The 16,890-nt window shown below is 44.8% G+C and overlaps 1 protein-coding gene across 1 annotated transcript in view; it reads left to right on the top strand.

Moving 5' to 3' along the window:
• Nucleotides 1-13,782, top strand: part of nipal2 (NIPA like domain containing 2) — a 194,049-nt gene extending 180,267 nt beyond the window's left edge. The window contains exons 9-11 of the mRNA XM_085992280.1: nt 6,028-6,091; nt 6,380-6,474; nt 12,584-13,782. Of these exons, the coding sequence (XP_085848406.1) occupies nt 6,028-6,091; nt 6,380-6,474; nt 12,584-12,693 (269 nt within the window). The 3' untranslated portion in view covers nt 12,694-13,782. The remainder of the gene's footprint in view (nt 1-6,027; nt 6,092-6,379; nt 6,475-12,583) is intronic.
• The last annotated feature ends 3,108 nt before the right edge of the window (nt 13,783-16,890 follow it).

Raw genomic sequence — 16,890 nt, 5'->3', positions numbered from 1 at the left:
AGATTTACAGCAAATGCAGATTTTGCTTTTTGATTTATTCTGATGGGTTAATTATATTGATATTGCAAACCTGCTTGACGTGGCTCAGCTCGGGCTCTGATTTTCAGAATGTTTACAAAATGGGGCAGAGATTACAGCAATATTGGAGCCTGGATCATGGTCCAGCAGGAATTGTCACTTTTGTTTCTGGACATCGAACCTTCCCAGATGTCACAGGAAGCTGGGCACAGTGTTGTCCTGCTGAGCCTGCCCATGACCAGAGTAAATTAATGCCTGTTTATGTTTCCCACTGGCAGTGTCTTGTCTTCAGTGGCGTTGGGAAAAAACGCCTCTTGAGCTGGAATTTTGTGTCACCAGAGGCACTAGTGTCACATAAGAACATAACAAATAGGAGCAGGAGTAGGCCATTCGGCCCCTCGAGCCTGCTCCGCCATTCAATAAGATCATGGCTGACCTTCGACCTCAACTCCACTTTCCCACCCGATCCCCACATCCCTTGATTCCCCTAGAGTCTCAGCCTTGAATATACTCAACGACTGAGCATTCACAGTGCTTTGGGGTAGAGTGTTCCAAAGGTTCACCATCCTCTGAGTGAAGAAATTCCTCCTCATCTCAGTCTTAAATGGCCGACCCCTTATCCTGAGACTATGCCCCCTGGTTCTAGACTCTCCAGCCAGGAGAAACAACCTCTCAGCATCTACCCTCTCAATCCCCCTCAGAATCTTGTATGTTTCAATGAGATCACCTCTCATTCTTCTAAACTCCAGAGAGTATAGGCCCAAGCTACTCAATCTCTCATCATAGGACAGCCCTCTCATCCCAGGAATCAATCTAGTGAACCTTCATTGCACCACCTCTAAGGCAAGTATATCCTTCCTTAGATAAGGAGACCAAAGCTGTGCACAGTACTCCAGGTGTGGTCTCACCAAAGTCCTGTCATCACATTTATATGACAGTGCTTTGTTCAGTGACAGTGCTGTAATTTAACAGCAGCTTGAGAATTTCACCAGTCAGGCAGTTTACTACACGCTCCCACGATAAAGTTCTTTAAAGCGCACAGGTAATAATTTCCACGATTTCCAAATTGGCATTTTACACCTAATTTTATTTACTACTAGCTTTTTTTTATAGTTTGCACAGATTTAACATATCGATCAGCCATGATCTAATTGAATGGCGGAACAGAGTCGAGGGGCTGAATGGCCTCCTCCTGTTCCTATTTACGTTCATACTTGTATGTTGTACAAAGGAATGTAAAAATTCCTGAAAGAGTACTATAGTGAAAACGGATCATTAGTGAGCAGACACACGATCCGACTTATACACAGTGGCCCTGAATTTGCGGGCGGAGACTTCCTGAGGGGAGATGCCTCCGATCCGCAAATAAAATGCCCGGGTACCTGGTGGTCCGGGAGGTACGGAGACTCGTGGTCCTGGGCCTCTCCGGGTACCCGCGGGTAGAGGCCCACGTCTCCCAGGGGGGGCGCAGGCGGTTCGTGAGGGATCCCTGGGATCACGTGGGCCGGCCCAACCAATGACAGAAGGGAATCTCCATTCATACTGATGGAGATTCCGTATGTACAGAAACCCCATGAATGGGAATACCACCAAAAAATACACCTAGACATCAAATTAAAAAAAAATCACATATTTAAAATTAATTAAAATGCCATTTAATTAAATATTTAAAACAAAAATTAAATTTTTTGAAAAATAAATTAAAATGTATTAAAGGGGCTAAAAATAACCTTACCTTATTTCACAGGTTTTTAAATGTATAAATTATTGAAAATTTTTTATTTTTCTGTTTTTTAAACTCTTACGCTGGTGAAAACAAACCTTACGTCTGCTTTTACCAGGCGTAAGAATTTCGCAGGCATCGCTGGGCAGAATGGACCAACTCTCCGCCCGCGGAGGCCCTTCTCCCCGGGGATGAGGACCATCTGTCAGGAACGCTCTTGACAGATCGCAAGTTCCGGGTTTTCGCGCATGCACTTCGCGTGCAAAAATCCGGAACTTGCGCGGCCCCTACGGGCGTGTACGCACCTTGTATGTTCCTGTAGTGGCCGCAAATTATGGGTTAGTGTGTCAGCCGTGGCTCAGTGGGCCGCACCCTTGCCTCGGAGTCAGTAAGTTGTGGATTCAAGTCCCACTCCAGAGACTCGAGCACATAAAGCTAGGCTGACACTCCAGTTCGGTGCTGAGGGAGTGCCGCACTGTCGGAGGTGCCGTCTTTCGGATGAGATGTTAAACCAAGGCCCCCTCTGTTCTCTCAGGTGGACGTAAAAGATCCCGTGGCACGATTTCGAAGAAGAGCAGGGGAGTTCTCCCCGGTGTTCTGGCCAATATTTATCCCTCAATCAACATCATTAAAACAGATTCTCTGATGATTACACGTCATTGCTGTTTGTGGGAGCTTGCTATGTGCAAATTGGCTGCTGCGTTTCCCGCATTACACCAGTGACTACACTTCAAAAGTACTTCATTGGCTGTAAAGTGCTTTGAGATGTCCTGAGGTTGTGAAAGGCGCTATAGAAATGCAAGTCTTTCTTTATAGCAGTGAGGTCACAGCTCTAATCTGTGAACTAACAGCTCTGATCTCTCCACATACACAACTGTCAGCAGTGCGGCTTCTATCAGGCTGAACTAATCAAATAAAGTTTTGTCTGGGGATTAAAAGCTATTATGTTTCTGATTTTTGGGCAGAAGCATGTCATGTCAGTAAATTTGCAATGATGTGATTCCAATAAGATTGAGCAAGTGTGTATAATAAATTAATACCAGTGGAGCCAGACTGAGTTTCTGCTAAAGTGTTAAAAAGGGGCTTACAAACCTCGCTGGTATCATTGGCAGTCAGAGATGTTTTATTTTGTTGTCTTTTTGCATCAAGTTTTATTAACCAGTAAAGCACAAAAAATACTACCAGGAAGGAAAATTGAACGTGATTAGGTTGACTTTCTAGTTCCTGTCAGGGTACGAGACTCGCTCCATAAAAACCAGAAACAAAGGGGTCTGAAATCCCTACGTCCCTGCACCACCAGATGGGGGTTGCCATGGGTGATGACCGATGCTCCCGTTTACAGAGGGTAGAACGTGGGAGGCCGGCCAGGAGTGCGTTGGAATTGCCAAGTCTAGAGACAACAGAGGCATGGATGAGGGTTTTAGCAGCAGTTCAGTTGAGGCGGGGCAGAGTCGGGCGATGTTACAGAGATGGAAATAGACGTTCTTTGTGATGAATTATTACTCGGTGGCCCATAGCACACAATGCCAGCTAGTGTTTTGAATTTAGAAGAAAATTTGAAGGATAACTGGAACATAGGTAATGATTCAGTAAATCATTCACCATGTATTAAGGAGAAAGGTAAAGTACAAAGTTTTATCATTCAAAATTATGAGGGGTCTGTTCTCCTTAGAGCAGGGAAGGTTAAGGGGAGAATTGACAGAGATGTTCAAAATCATGAAGGGTTGTGATAGAGTAAATAAGGAGAAACTGTTTCCAGTGGCAGGAGGGTCGGTAACCAGAGGACACAGATTGAAGGTGATTGGCAAACGAGCCGGCGGGGAGATGAGGAGGATTCTTTTACGCAGCGAGTTGTTGTGATCTGGAACGCGCTGCCTGAAAGGGCAGCGGAAGCAGATTCAATAGTAACTTTCAAAAGGGAATTGGATAAATTACTTGAAAAGGAAAACATTTTTGCATGGCTATGGGGAAGGGCAGGGGGAGTGGGACTAATTGGAGAGCTCTTTCAAAGAGCCGGCACAGGCACGATGGGCCGAATGGCCTCCTTCCGAGCCGTACGATTCGATGATTCATTGGTATGAGTGTAAGTTCAGTGACTCTGTGCCCCTAGCCGGGGGACCGTGCTCAAAGGGAGTGCAGGTCACAGAACCAGGGCTACAGTGCTGTGGCTTTACTTGTGACCTACACTCCCTTTAAGCAAGGTCTCCCTGTCAAGAACTTGGATCACTGATTTTATCCAATGGCGTGAAGGTCATAGAAACATAGAAGATAGGAGCAGGAGTAGGCCATTCGGCCCCTCGAGCCTGCTCCGCCATTCAATGAGATCATGGCTGATCATCCAAATTCAGTACCCTGTCCCTGCTTTCTCCCCACATCCCTTGATCCCTTCAGCACCGGGGCAGTATATAATTATTCACTGTAATTATTTTGTACTAGTATTGTCTTAATCAGAGTTTCCTATTGATGTAAAGATACAACTGAATATGAGGTACTATCACAACACACTTAATTCATAATATTGTAAAATCATAGAATGATACAGCACAGAAAGAGGCCATTCGGCCCATTGTGCCTGTGCCGGCTGTTGGTAGAGCTGTCCCATTAGTCCCACTCCCCCTTGCTCTTTCCCTATAGTTTGTTCCCTTCAAGTATTTATCTAATTCTCTTTTGAAAGTTACTATTGAATCTGCTTCCACCGTCCTTTCAGGCAGCGCGTTCCAGATCACAACAACTCGCTGTGTAAAAAAAGTTTCCTCATGTTGCCTCTAGTTCTTTTGCCAATCACCTTAAATCTCTGTCCTCTGGTTACCGACTCTTCTGCCACCGCAAACAGCTTATTCTTATTTACTCTATCAAAACCCTTCATGATTTTGAACACCTCTATCAAATCTCCTCTTAACCTTCCCTGCTCCAAGGAGAACAACCCCAGCTTCTCCAGTCTCTCCACATAACTGAAGTCCCTCATCCTGGTACCATTCATGTAAATCTCCTCTGCACCCTCTCCAAGGTCTTGACATCCTTCCTAAAGTGCAGTGCCCAGAATTGAACACAATACTCCAGCCGAGGCCTAACCAGAGATTTATAAAGGTTTAGCATAAATTCCTTGCTTTTGGATTCCTCTATTAATAAAGCCCAGGATCCCATATGCTTTTTAACAACCTTCTCAACTTGTCCTACCATCTTCAAAGATTTGTGTACGTACACCCTCAGGTCTCTCTGTTCCTGCACCCCCTTTAAAATTGTACCACTTAGTTCATATTGCCTCTCCTCATTCTTCCTACCAAAATGTATTGTATTATGTGTAACACATAATACACTTCACCAATGTTCCGTTAAGCTGTGTGGCCGTGTAGCGGTCTGGAGGTCCCGCTCAGGCCACTTTTATTCATTTATGGGATGTGGGCGTCGCTGGCCAGGCCAGCATTTATTGCCCATCCCTAATTGCCCTCGAGAAGGTGGTGGTGAGCCGCCTTCTTGAACCGCTGCAGTCCGTGTGGTGAAGGTACTCCCACAGTACTGTTAGGGAGGGAGTTCCAGGATTTTGACCTAGCGACGATGAAGGAACGGCGATATATTTCCAAGTGAGGATGGTGTGTATGACTTGGAGGGGAATTTGGAGGCGGTGGTGTTCCCATGTGCCTGCTGCCCTTCTCCTTTTAGGTGGAAGTGGTCGTGGGTTTGGGAGGTGCTGCCGAAGAAGCCTTGGCAAGTTGCTGCAGTGCATCTTGTAGATGGTACACACTGCAGCCACGGTGCGCCGGTGGTGGAGGGAGTGAATGTTGAAGGTGGTGGATGGGGTGCCAATCAAGCGGGCTGCTTTGTCCTGGATGGTGTCGAGCTTCTTGAGTATTGTTGGAGCTGCACTCATCCAGGCAAGTGGAGAGTATTCCATCACACTCCTGACTTGTGCCTTGTAGATGGTGGAAAGGCTTTGGGGAGTCAGGAGGTGAGACACTCGCCGCAGAATACCCAGCCTCTGACCTGCTCTTGTAGCCACAGTATTTATGTGGCTGGTCAAGTTAAGTTTCTGGCTGGCCGGCTTTACAGTGGGAAAAACCGCGCACGGGCGTAAATTTGAATGGGCCGCGCACCCAAAAAAAGTTTAAAGGGAACACGTGGAATGATATATATTACAGCCTAAGTACAAGTTCCTATAAAAAGTTTGGAGACCAAATCTGAGAACGTGCAACGAGTCACTGCTTCATCGGTATTTAAACAGTTAGAAGATTGAATGTGTTATTCTAACCATGGCTCTGTGTTTCAGTCTTTTCTTTGTTTAACTGCAGGAGTGATATTTTATCAGGAGTTCCACGGTGCTGCCTTACTTAATGTGTTTATGTTCTTGTTTGGGTAAGTGATGAAACCAGCCCGTGGTCAGCAACGTCCCTCACTCCTCTCATTCTGCTTCTCATTTTCCATGTTCAGGCTTTGTGTCTTGGTCTCACAGCATTTGGCGCAATTGCTGCTTCACACAGTACATCCCAAGGAGTGATTTCATGCATGAACAATTTTTGCAAAGTTAAAACTGTTTTGTTACACATTGAATAGTGTAAAAAAGACTGTATTGAGATGTCGTACTGTGTGGAGGGCATGTTTTGTCTTCAGTCGTTCTGTAATGTCTTGTTTCACTATTCCTAGGTGTATGCTGTCATTCCTTGGAGTTTTTCTGATAGCCAAGAACAGAGAAAAACAGACATCTGAAGTCCCGTATATTGACTTGGGCACCATTCCAAGTATGAACTTTTTAATTTGGTTATTATGTTTGTCAGTCCTGGTCAATTTACAAAACATAGTCGATAAAACAAAAAAAAACTGGCAGCAATTAAATACAACATAGGACACAGAAATATGGCAAAAAGTCAAACAAAACTACATTTTGGTGGTTTTTGTTTAGTTTGGAGCATTGATGAAATTCACAATGATTAGGTTGACCACAAGTGCAGGCAGTTCCTGGCTATGACAAGGCCAGAGCATTGCCAATCCCACAATAGGGTCTGGGAAACACCATTGTCAGGTGTGCAAACACTATGAGCCTGTGGTTGGTGATGCCTCATGATCTAACACATTCAGAGGCCATCTGAGGGGCCAGATTTTAGCGATGTCAGGGTTTTTTTTTTTTCTAATTGACTATATCAAAGGATCAGGTTGATAAAAGTACCAAAAATTGAGCACAATTTCTAGTTTCACCTTTATATATCATAAATCATATTACAAGGATACAATCCTATTGCCAAATTGTCTCTTATCAATGTCAATTAAAATTGATCCGATTCTGTGCCCAGTATCTTTGACAACGTATCACTTGTAAAAACCATGGAAGAGCCATTGAAGCGCTCTTGCAGAGAGCCGGCACGGGCTCGATGGGCCGCATGGCCTCCTTCTGTGCTGTAACCATTCTATGATTTATTAGTTAAATATAGGACCAATGTGAAGCAAATCTGGACCTAAGACAACATGGTTCAAATCATTCATAACACATGCACCTATTGTGGTGATGCCTCAGTGTAACTGAGTTATAAAGAAAGAGGTTTCTTGGGTATTGTTAAGTTATCATCCAAGTCAGATCTTAGTTAAAAACATAGAAAAATAGGAGTAGGAGAAAGCCATTCGGCCCTTTGAGCCTGCTCTGCCATTCAATATGATCATGGCTGATCCTCTATCTCAATACTATATTCCCGCTCTCTCCCCATACCCCTTGATGCCTTTTGCACCTAGAAATCTATCTCCTTCTTAAATATATTCAGTGACTTGGCTGCTACAGCCTTCTGCGGTAGAGAATTCCACAGGTTCACCACCCTCTGAGTGAAGAAGTTTCTCCTCATCTCAGTCCTAAATGTCCTACCCCGTATCCTGAGACTGTGACCCCTCGTTCTAGACCCCCCAGCCAGGGGAAACATCCTCCCTGCATCCAGTCTGTCTAGCCCTGTCAGAATTTTATACGTTTCAATGAGATCCCCTCTCATTCTTCTAAACTCTAGTGAATACAGGCCTAGTCGACCCAATCTCTTCTCATACGACAGTCCTGCCATCCCAGGAATCAGTCTGGTGAACCTTCGCTGCACTCCCTCTATGGCAAGTATATCCTTTCTTAGGTAAGGAGACCAAAACTGCACACAGTACTCCAGGTGTAGTCTCACCAAGGCCCTGTAGTAGAAAACTGTTGTTAAAAGTTAGAAAACTTTTAAGTTGTAATATTCTCCCCTCAGTACTGTTTAGATGGCCCCAGCTGGAGTATTGTGTCCAGTTCTGAGCACCACACTTTAGGAAGTACGTAAAGGCTTTGGAGGGGATACAGAAGAGATTTACTAGAATGGTTCCAGGGATGAGGGACTTCAGTTACATGGATAGACTGGAGAAGCTGGGGTTGTTCTCCTTGGAACAGAGAAGGTTAAGAGGAGATTTGATAGAGGTGTTCAAAATCATGAAGGGTTTAGAGAGAGTAAATAAAGAGAAACTGTTTCCAGTGGCTGAAGGGTTGCTAACCAGAGGCACAGATTTAAGGTGATTGGCAAAAGAGCCAGATGCAACATGAGGAAAAACTTTTTTACGCAACGAGTGGTTAGGATTTGGAATGCGCTGCCTGAGAGGGCGGTGGGCACAGATTCAACAGCAGCCTGCAAAAGGGAATTGGATAAATACTTGATGGAGAATAAATTTGCAGGGATATGGGGAAAGAGCGGGACTAACTGGATTGCTCTTCGAAAGAGCCGGCGCAGACTCGATGGGCCGAGTGGCCTCCTCCTGTGTTGTGCTATTCTAGGATTCCAGGATTTCGAACTGACAAGCAGCAGATAATCAATAACATCTTCAACTGGGTGAAGGTTTGTGATCATGTGCCCTAAGACCATTGAAACCATATCTATTTTCAGTCATAAGCAGGGATCCAAGAGTAAGCATGAGGAAGATCCTTTGGATTGTATTTCCATCTGATACTTGCAGTGTCTGCTGTAGTGGGAGCCCTCAATACCGACAGTTAAAGGCAGCAGAGGAAAGCGATTTATGCAGCTTGACCCTTTGTGGGACATACATTGTCCAGCCTGTAAACCACATCACCTTTTAAACTTTACCAATTGGCACAGATATAACCTCAGGGAAAAAAACCAATGGTTTGTGTTAAAAACGCTAATGCAAAAGGTATCAAACCAGCTCAGTTCACTGAGGTGTTTGGTACACTGCGAATAAACTTACAAAGGCCATCATTGCTCAAGAGACAGATCTACTTTATAACCACATTTCAGGGCTTTGCAGTCCATTGTGGGCACAATCACAGTATCAAATATATTTCTGATTTTGAATGTAATGGCTTTATGGTGTTTACTATCATGCAATAATACTTCAAACACTTTTAAAACATTGCTCTAATTGTGTATTATGTTCATAATTCTAATTGAACATACAATGTGTGAACGTTGGCCTTTCCAAACACAAAGGCTGCAAGGATACATCAGAAATGATCTGACAAGGATCTACTGGGGCCAGGGCTGTCCAGATGCTTTGCCAGTTCCCCTCCAAGTCACACACCATCCTGATTTGGAAACATATCGGCATTCCTTCATCGTCGCTGGATCAAAATCCTGGAACTTCCTCCCTAACAGCACTGTGGCAGCCCGTTTGATCAGCACCCCATCCACCACCTTAAACATTCACTCCCTCCACCACCGGCGTACCGTGGCTGCAGTGTGTACCATCTACACGATGCACTGCAGCAACTCCCAAACCTGCGACCTCTTCCACCTAGAAAGACAAGGGCAGCAGGCGTATGGGAACACCACCACCTCCAAGTTCCCCTCCAAGTCACACACCATCCTGACTTAGAAATATATCACTGTTCCTTCATCATCGCTGGGTCAAAATCCTGGAACTCCCTCCCTAACAGCGCTGTGGGAGCACCTTCACCACACGGACTGCAGCGGTTCAAGAAGGCGGCTCTTTTTGTTTTTTTTATTATAAATTTCTATACTTGCAGAAAGAAAGGAGCCATTCCATTTCTATTTCAAAGGTTCATTGGAGAAGTGTGCAGAATCAACTTGGCACAGTATAGGCATATGCAAAGAACATGGACTCAGTTACCGCTTCATCAGATATAGGCACTCACATGGCTGAGATGATGGATGAAAGTGTTTCATTTGCACTACTGGCAGTAATTGGTGCCAAATTGAATTGAAGTTGCATTGTAATTTCTGATATATTTTTTAAATTGAGTCGAGTTAATTTTCACATCACAAATGAAATATCATTTATAATATTGTGAAAATTATAACCGTTCCAAAAGAAGGCCCACCTCCACCACTTTCTCTAGAGCATCCAGGGATGGACACTAAACGCCAGATTTGCCAGCAATGCCGACATCCCGAGAATGAATAATAAAACAAATCACCATTCGTTGACAATCCCTAGAACCGCATCTTCCATTTCACCAACAGAGTGAGTGTTGCTGTGGACCCGAAATGCGGATGGTTTTGTAGGGCAGAAACCCAACAAACCTACTTGGGAGTTGGAGTTGGGGGTGGGGGGTGGGGGTGGAGGGGTGCGGGGTGGAATTTGGGACGTAGCCTGGATTTGCCGTGTTTATCCCCATTTAAGTGGCGTTATAAATCCTGTCGGAGTTGAGGGCTGGAGGAAGATGCACCAGCCCTAGCAAGAGCGCAGCCATGCACACGAAGGGTTTAGAATGGATGATGTTGTCTATCTTAGGTTCTGTCAGTTCGGTCCTCGGAACTGTCACTTTAAAACAGGGGTAACTTAGATCAGTAGCTTAATAACACCACTACCTCCAAGTTCCCCTCCAAGTCATACACACCATCCTCACTTGGAAATATATTGGTCGTTCCTTCGTCATCGCTGAGTCAAAATTCTGGAACTCCCTCCCCAACAGCACTGTGGGAGAACCTTCACCACACAGACTGCAGCGGTTCAAGAAGGCGGCTCACCACCACCTTCTCAAGGGCAATTAGGGATAAGAACATAAGAAATATAAGCAGGAGTAGGCCAATCGGCCCCTCGAGCCTGCTCCGCCATTCAATAAGATCATGGCTGATCTGATCCTAACCGCCAATCCACTATCACAGAACCATCTCCTGAATCTAACAGAATTAGACACACAAAATAGAAGCAGGATCAGGCTACACGGCCCCTGGGCCCGCTCCGCTCCCCACAGGGCCATGACCGATCCGAACCTAAACTCATGTCCAAATTCCTGCCCGCTCCCCGTAACCCTTAATTCCCTTTACTTCTAGGGAGCCAGCCAGCGACGCCCACATCCTGTGAATGAATAAAGAAAAAAAAGTGAGAAAATACAGGGACAGTTTCCACCACAGATTTGTGGCAGTATGCAGGGAGTTGCTATGATTCATTCATCCTTTGGCAGGGCAGTCTACTTGCAATATTACAGAAACAAGGGTGGGATTTTTGGAGATAAGTGTATGGAAGACGACCGTGGCTTCTAACACTATTGAGAAGGACCAGCAGTGAAGTGGAGGAATGCTACAAACGAGGCTCACATCTGCACTTGAAGTCAAATTGAACAGGCAATTCACATGCTGAAGGAAGATTTAGATGCCTAAGCCAGACCTGGGACTATCTCCAGTATGCTCCCAATGTTATTTCATGAATTGTGGGCCCTTCACAATTTCTACTCGTCAACGAGGCCTGGAAATTGAGAATCCTGAGGAGGAAACCGAGCCAGAAGCTGAAACCCTTAAGGCAAACATGAGGAGAACAAAGCAGGGTGACTAACCTGTGAGTCAGCTGCAAGACAAACTCATCAGAGAGACTTTCAGTAACGTCTGATCCTATTATAACTATACAACATCCGTAATAACTAGCATACGCCCATAATTTAAATACACAACCCTTTCAAGCTAAGCTTCCAAAACTGTATCCTCTCCACACAAAGACTGCCTAATACACCTCAGTAAAATCACACGCTTCCATTCCACCTCAACCCATCTGCCGCCGAAACTTGGAATTTTAGAACTGTCCCTTCATTTAACTTACTAAATCTTTCAAAGTTTTGTCCGACAAAAATGTTTCCATTACGTTTGTAGATGTACTGTCATTCCTAACCCATCTCTTAGTGCACTGGAATGGTTTGCTTGGAGTGTTGTCATTGGAAACAGTCCCACTCTCTCCCAATGTTCCCTGACAACACCCCTTGGCTCACACATCCCATGGCTCGAGAACCAATGGAAATATATGTTCAAGTAACTCTGTTTCAGTAGGTCATCTCGCAAAGTAACTCCTTCATTTCTGATTAACCTGTTTTTTGTGTTTACTTCTAGTACTGTATTTTGGCACAAGTTACAGTGCAGAAGGCAGAGAGCACAATACATCACAAAATACTGCGGCGGCTGGAAATCTGAAACAGCAGCAGAAAATACTGGAAACGCTCAGCAGGTCAGGCAGCATCCGTGGAACGAGGAAGAAAGTTAACATTTCAGGGCGGTGACCCTCTGTCGAAACGTTGACTCCGTTTCCTCTCGCTCAACGATGCTGCCCGACCTGCTGAGTCTCTCCAGCATTTTCTGTTACTGTAGCGCAATGGCATAACTGGTGATAATCCACTGTAGAAAATTAAATTCCAGCCTCTCAGAAGCACTATTACATTTCTCGAAAGTCCAGATAGCACTAAATGGATTCAGAGGTACAGCCACCTTGACCATTTTCATTAGAAATAGGAGCAGGAATAGGCCACTTGGCCCCTCGAGCCTGACGAGAGAAAATAATAAGAGCAGCAATGTTATCAGTGGACATGACAGGTTTGATGTTAATTCCATCTTAAAGAAGCAATTAAACGTTGAAAAAATATATATACTTAACTACATTTTTTTCTTTTTTCGGCAGAGCAACGAAACACAGACAAAGTCCAGCCGGGGCTGAGTAACATCAATTCTTATGGGACTGTACACAGTGAAGAACGGACAAATGACTCTCCGAGTGAAGATACAAAATAACCATTAAAGCGCAGATTGAAATGGATTTAACACTCAAGCCAAGCATTAACGGAACCTTAACACCTCATCAAATTAGATATTCTGGGCCTGGCTTCCAACTGGGGCTAGAATCCCTCATTTGACAATATTGTGTCTCTGCTCTGCCCAGTTGAGCCAATTGTGGTTCAATCAGACAACTTAAATGTTTACACTGGAAAATAACACCCTTCTTGACTGTTGCCAGCTTTTTTTAAAAGAAATGTATAAAAAGGTCACTCTAAATGGCCTTGTTTGATATTGGGCAACTCGCTTTGGACTCAAAAGGTTCCACTACTTAGGTTGTGAAAATTACATCTTGACAAACAGATGCATATTTATTTCAAGGTTTAAGCAAAGAAACAAGACAAAAATTCTTTCCATTATTTATTTTATCTGTTCTGAAATTGCATTTGAGGAGAAGGCCAGCTTGGCTGCTTCACTCAATGGAAGTGTAGAGGAAAATCACTGAAAGTAGTGGCATTTATTCTAGGGTAACTGTGTAGATTATCTTAAACAAAGAACTTGCATTTCTATAGCACCTTTCATGACCTCAGGACGTCCCAAAGTGCTTTACAGCCAATGAAGTACTTTTTGAAGTGTAGTCACTGTTGTAGGAAACGCGGCAGTCAGTTTGCGCACAAGATCCCACAAACAGCAATGTGATGATGACCAGATCATCTGCTTTAGTGATGGTGATTGAAGGATAAATATTGGCCAGGACACTGGGGAGAACTCCCCTGCTCTTCTTCGAAATAGCGGCCGTGGGATCTTTTACGCACACCTGAGAGGGCAGACGGGGCCTCGGTTTAACGTCTCATTTGAACAATGGCACCTCTGACAATGCAGCACTCCCTCAGTACTGGCACTGGGAGTGTCAGCCTAGATTTTTGTGCTCAAGTCTCTGGAGTGGGACTTGAACCCACAACCTTAAGTACTGTAATTACAAAGTTCAGTCATTTATTATTTTAATCTACAGGATAGAATATTTATTTTTTAGTTACTTGCAAGTATTTTTCAAATGTTAAAGTTCCGTTGTCATTGCGAATAAAATGGTTTCCTGTTCAAAACTTATTTCTAACTGGTCAAGATATATTAAAACAACTAGTTGATCTTCTGTAGCATTGCACATGGTAAGCCAGAATATGGTTGCTCTCTCTCTCTCATTTCTGCTTCTGTCTGTCTCTTTCTCTCTTCTGCTGATTCTCCTTCACTCTTTTTTGTTTCTCTCGCTGTCCTCTTCATCTCTGCCTGTCTTGGGTTGGAGGTGGTTGGGACGGTTTTGACATTGTGCAATGGGGAAAGGAGACACCAATGGCTGTAGGCTGCATTTGGGGTGCGGGGGTTGCAGAACAAATGTTGCCCTCAGCAATTCCCGATCCCAACCCCCACCCTTCCACCCTATCGTTACCATTACATCCTCTGCCCCTTCACCCTTCCCACGATCCTCCTCCCCTTCCCACGATCACTCACTCCTATCCTTTTTATTTACATAGAATGTACAGCACAGAAACAGGCCATTCAGCCCAACTGGTCCATGCCGGTGTTTACACTCCACACGAGCCTCCTCCCACCCCTCTTCATCTCACCCCATCAACATATCCTCCTATTCCTTTCTCCCTCATGTGCTTATCCAGCTTCCCCTTAAATGCATCTCTGCGATTCGCCTCAGCCACTCCTTCTGGAAGCGAGTGCCACATTCTAACCATATAATGACTGAAAACAGAAAATAATTCAGAATCTCCCAAGTTATACTCAGCAGTGTCACTGGGGGATGCTACCTTTCGGCTGTGATGGGTCCGGTGTAGTTGTGGTCTTGTTTTTAGGCATGTTTAGACAAGGATCCCCCACAATTAGTCCAAGTACAGTGCCTGCTGGTTGAAGCAATGCCCTACAAAGACAGGTTGGAGAAGCTGGATCTGTTTTCATTAGAGCAAAGGAGGTTGCGGGGTGATTTGATAGAGGTGTACAAGATTATGACGGGTTTGGATAGGCTAGATGGGGAAAGGCTGTTCCCACTAGTTGATGGTACAAGGACTAGGGGGACACAGATTTAAGGTTTTGGGCAAGAGATACAGGGGGGGATGTGAGGAAAAACTTTTATACGCAGCGAGTGGTGAGGACCTGGAATTCGCTGCCGACGGACGTGGTGGAAGCGGAGACACTCAATGTTTTCAAGGGGAGACTGGATAGGCACTTGAGGGAAACAAACTTGCAGGGCTACGGGGATAGAGCGGGGGAATGGGACTGACTGGATTGCTCTACAGAGAGCCGGCACGGACTCGATGGGCCGAAAGGCCTCCTGTGCAGTTATGACTACATGACTATGACTCTTATCCCTAACTCTTCCCCTTTGAAGGACCCACACATAAGAACATAAGAAATAGGAGCAGGAGTAGGCCAATCGGCCCCTCGAGCCTGCTCCGCCATTCAATAAGATCATGGCTGATCTGATCCTAACCGCCAATCCACTATCACAGAACCATCTCCTGAATCTAACAGAATTAGACACATGAAATAGGAGCAGGATCAGGCTACACGGCCCCTGGGCCCGCTCCGCTACCCACAGGGCCATGACCGATCCGAACCTAGACTCATGTCCAAATTCCTGCCCGCTCCCCGTAACCTTTAATTCCCTTTACTTCTAGGAAACTGTCTATTTCTGTTTTAAATTTATGTAATGATGTAGCTTCTACAGCTTTTTGGGGCAGCATATTCCATGGACCTACCACCCTCTGAGTGAAGTAGTTCCTCCTCATCTCAGTTTTGAAAGAGCAGCCCCTTATTCTAAGACTATGCCCCCTAGTTCTAGGTTCACCCATCATCGGGAACATCTTCCCCCCATCCACCCGATCCAACCCCTTCACAATCTTATATGTTTCAATAAGATCGCCTCTCATTCTTCTGAACTCCAATGAGTAGAGTCCCAATCTACTCAACCTCTCCTCATATGTCCATCCCCTCATCCCCGGGATTAACCGAGTGAACCTTCTTTGTACTGACTCGAGAGCAAGTATGTCCTTTCTTAAGTATGGACACCAAAACTGTACGCAATATTCCAGGTGCGGTCTCACCAATACCTTGTACAACTGAAGCAATACCGCCCTATTTTTATATTCTATCCCCCTAGCAATGAAAGCCAACATTCCATTGGCCTTCTTAATCACTTGCTGCACCTGCATACTAACCTTTTGAGTTTCGTGCACCAGGACCCCCAGATCCCTTTGTACTTCAGTACTTTCCAGTTTCTTGCCATTAAGATAATAACTTGCTCTACGATTTTTCCTGCCAAAGTGCATAACCTCACACTTTCCAGTATTGTATTCCATCTGCCAAATCTCTGCCCACTTACTTAGCCTGTCGATGTCCCCTTGCAGGTTTTTTATGTCCTCCTCACACACTACTTTCCCTCCCATCTTAGTATCATCTGCAAACTTTGATATGTTACACTCGGTCCCCTCCTCCAAATCGTTAATATAGATTGTAAAGAGTTGGGGACCCAGCACTGACCCCTGCGGAACACCACTAGTTACTGATTGCCAGTCTGAGAATGAACCATTTATCCCAACTCTCTGCCTTCTGTTAGATAGCCAATCCTCTATCCATGCCAGAATATTACCCCCAATCCTGTGATTTTTTATCTTAAGCAATAATCTTGTGTGGCACCTGGTCAAATGCCTTTTGGAAGTCTAAATACACTACGTCCACTGGTTCCCCTTTATCCACCCTATACGTTACTTCCTCAAAGAACTCCAGCAAATTTGTCAAACATGACTTCCCCTTCATAAAACCATGCTGACTTTGTCCTATTAAATTATGATTATCCAAATGTCCTGTTACTGTCTGCTTAATAATGGACTCCAAAATTTTACCTACCACAGATGTTAGGCTAACCGGTCTATAGTTTCCAGCCTTCTGTCTACTGCCCTTTTTAAATAAGGGTGTTACATTAGCAGTTTTCCAGTCTGCCGGGACCTTTGCCGAGTCCAGGGAGTTTTGGAAAATTACTACCAATGCATCCACAATCCCTACCGCCACTTCCCTCAAGACCCTAGGATGTAAGCCATCAGGTCCAGGTGATTTATCCGCCTTGAGTCCCATTATTTTACCGAGTACCACTTCCTTAGTGATTTTGATCGTGTTTAGCTCCTCCCCCCCTTTAGCCCCCTGTTTGTCCAGTGT

This window comes from Somniosus microcephalus, chromosome 7, assembly GCF_052327205.1.
Source record: "Somniosus microcephalus isolate GS21.2 chromosome 7, FLI_Smic_1.0, whole genome shotgun sequence".
NCBI classification, from domain to species: domain Eukaryota; kingdom Metazoa; phylum Chordata; class Chondrichthyes; order Squaliformes; family Somniosidae; genus Somniosus; species Somniosus microcephalus.
This window is presented reverse-complemented; position numbering and strand designations above follow the sequence as displayed.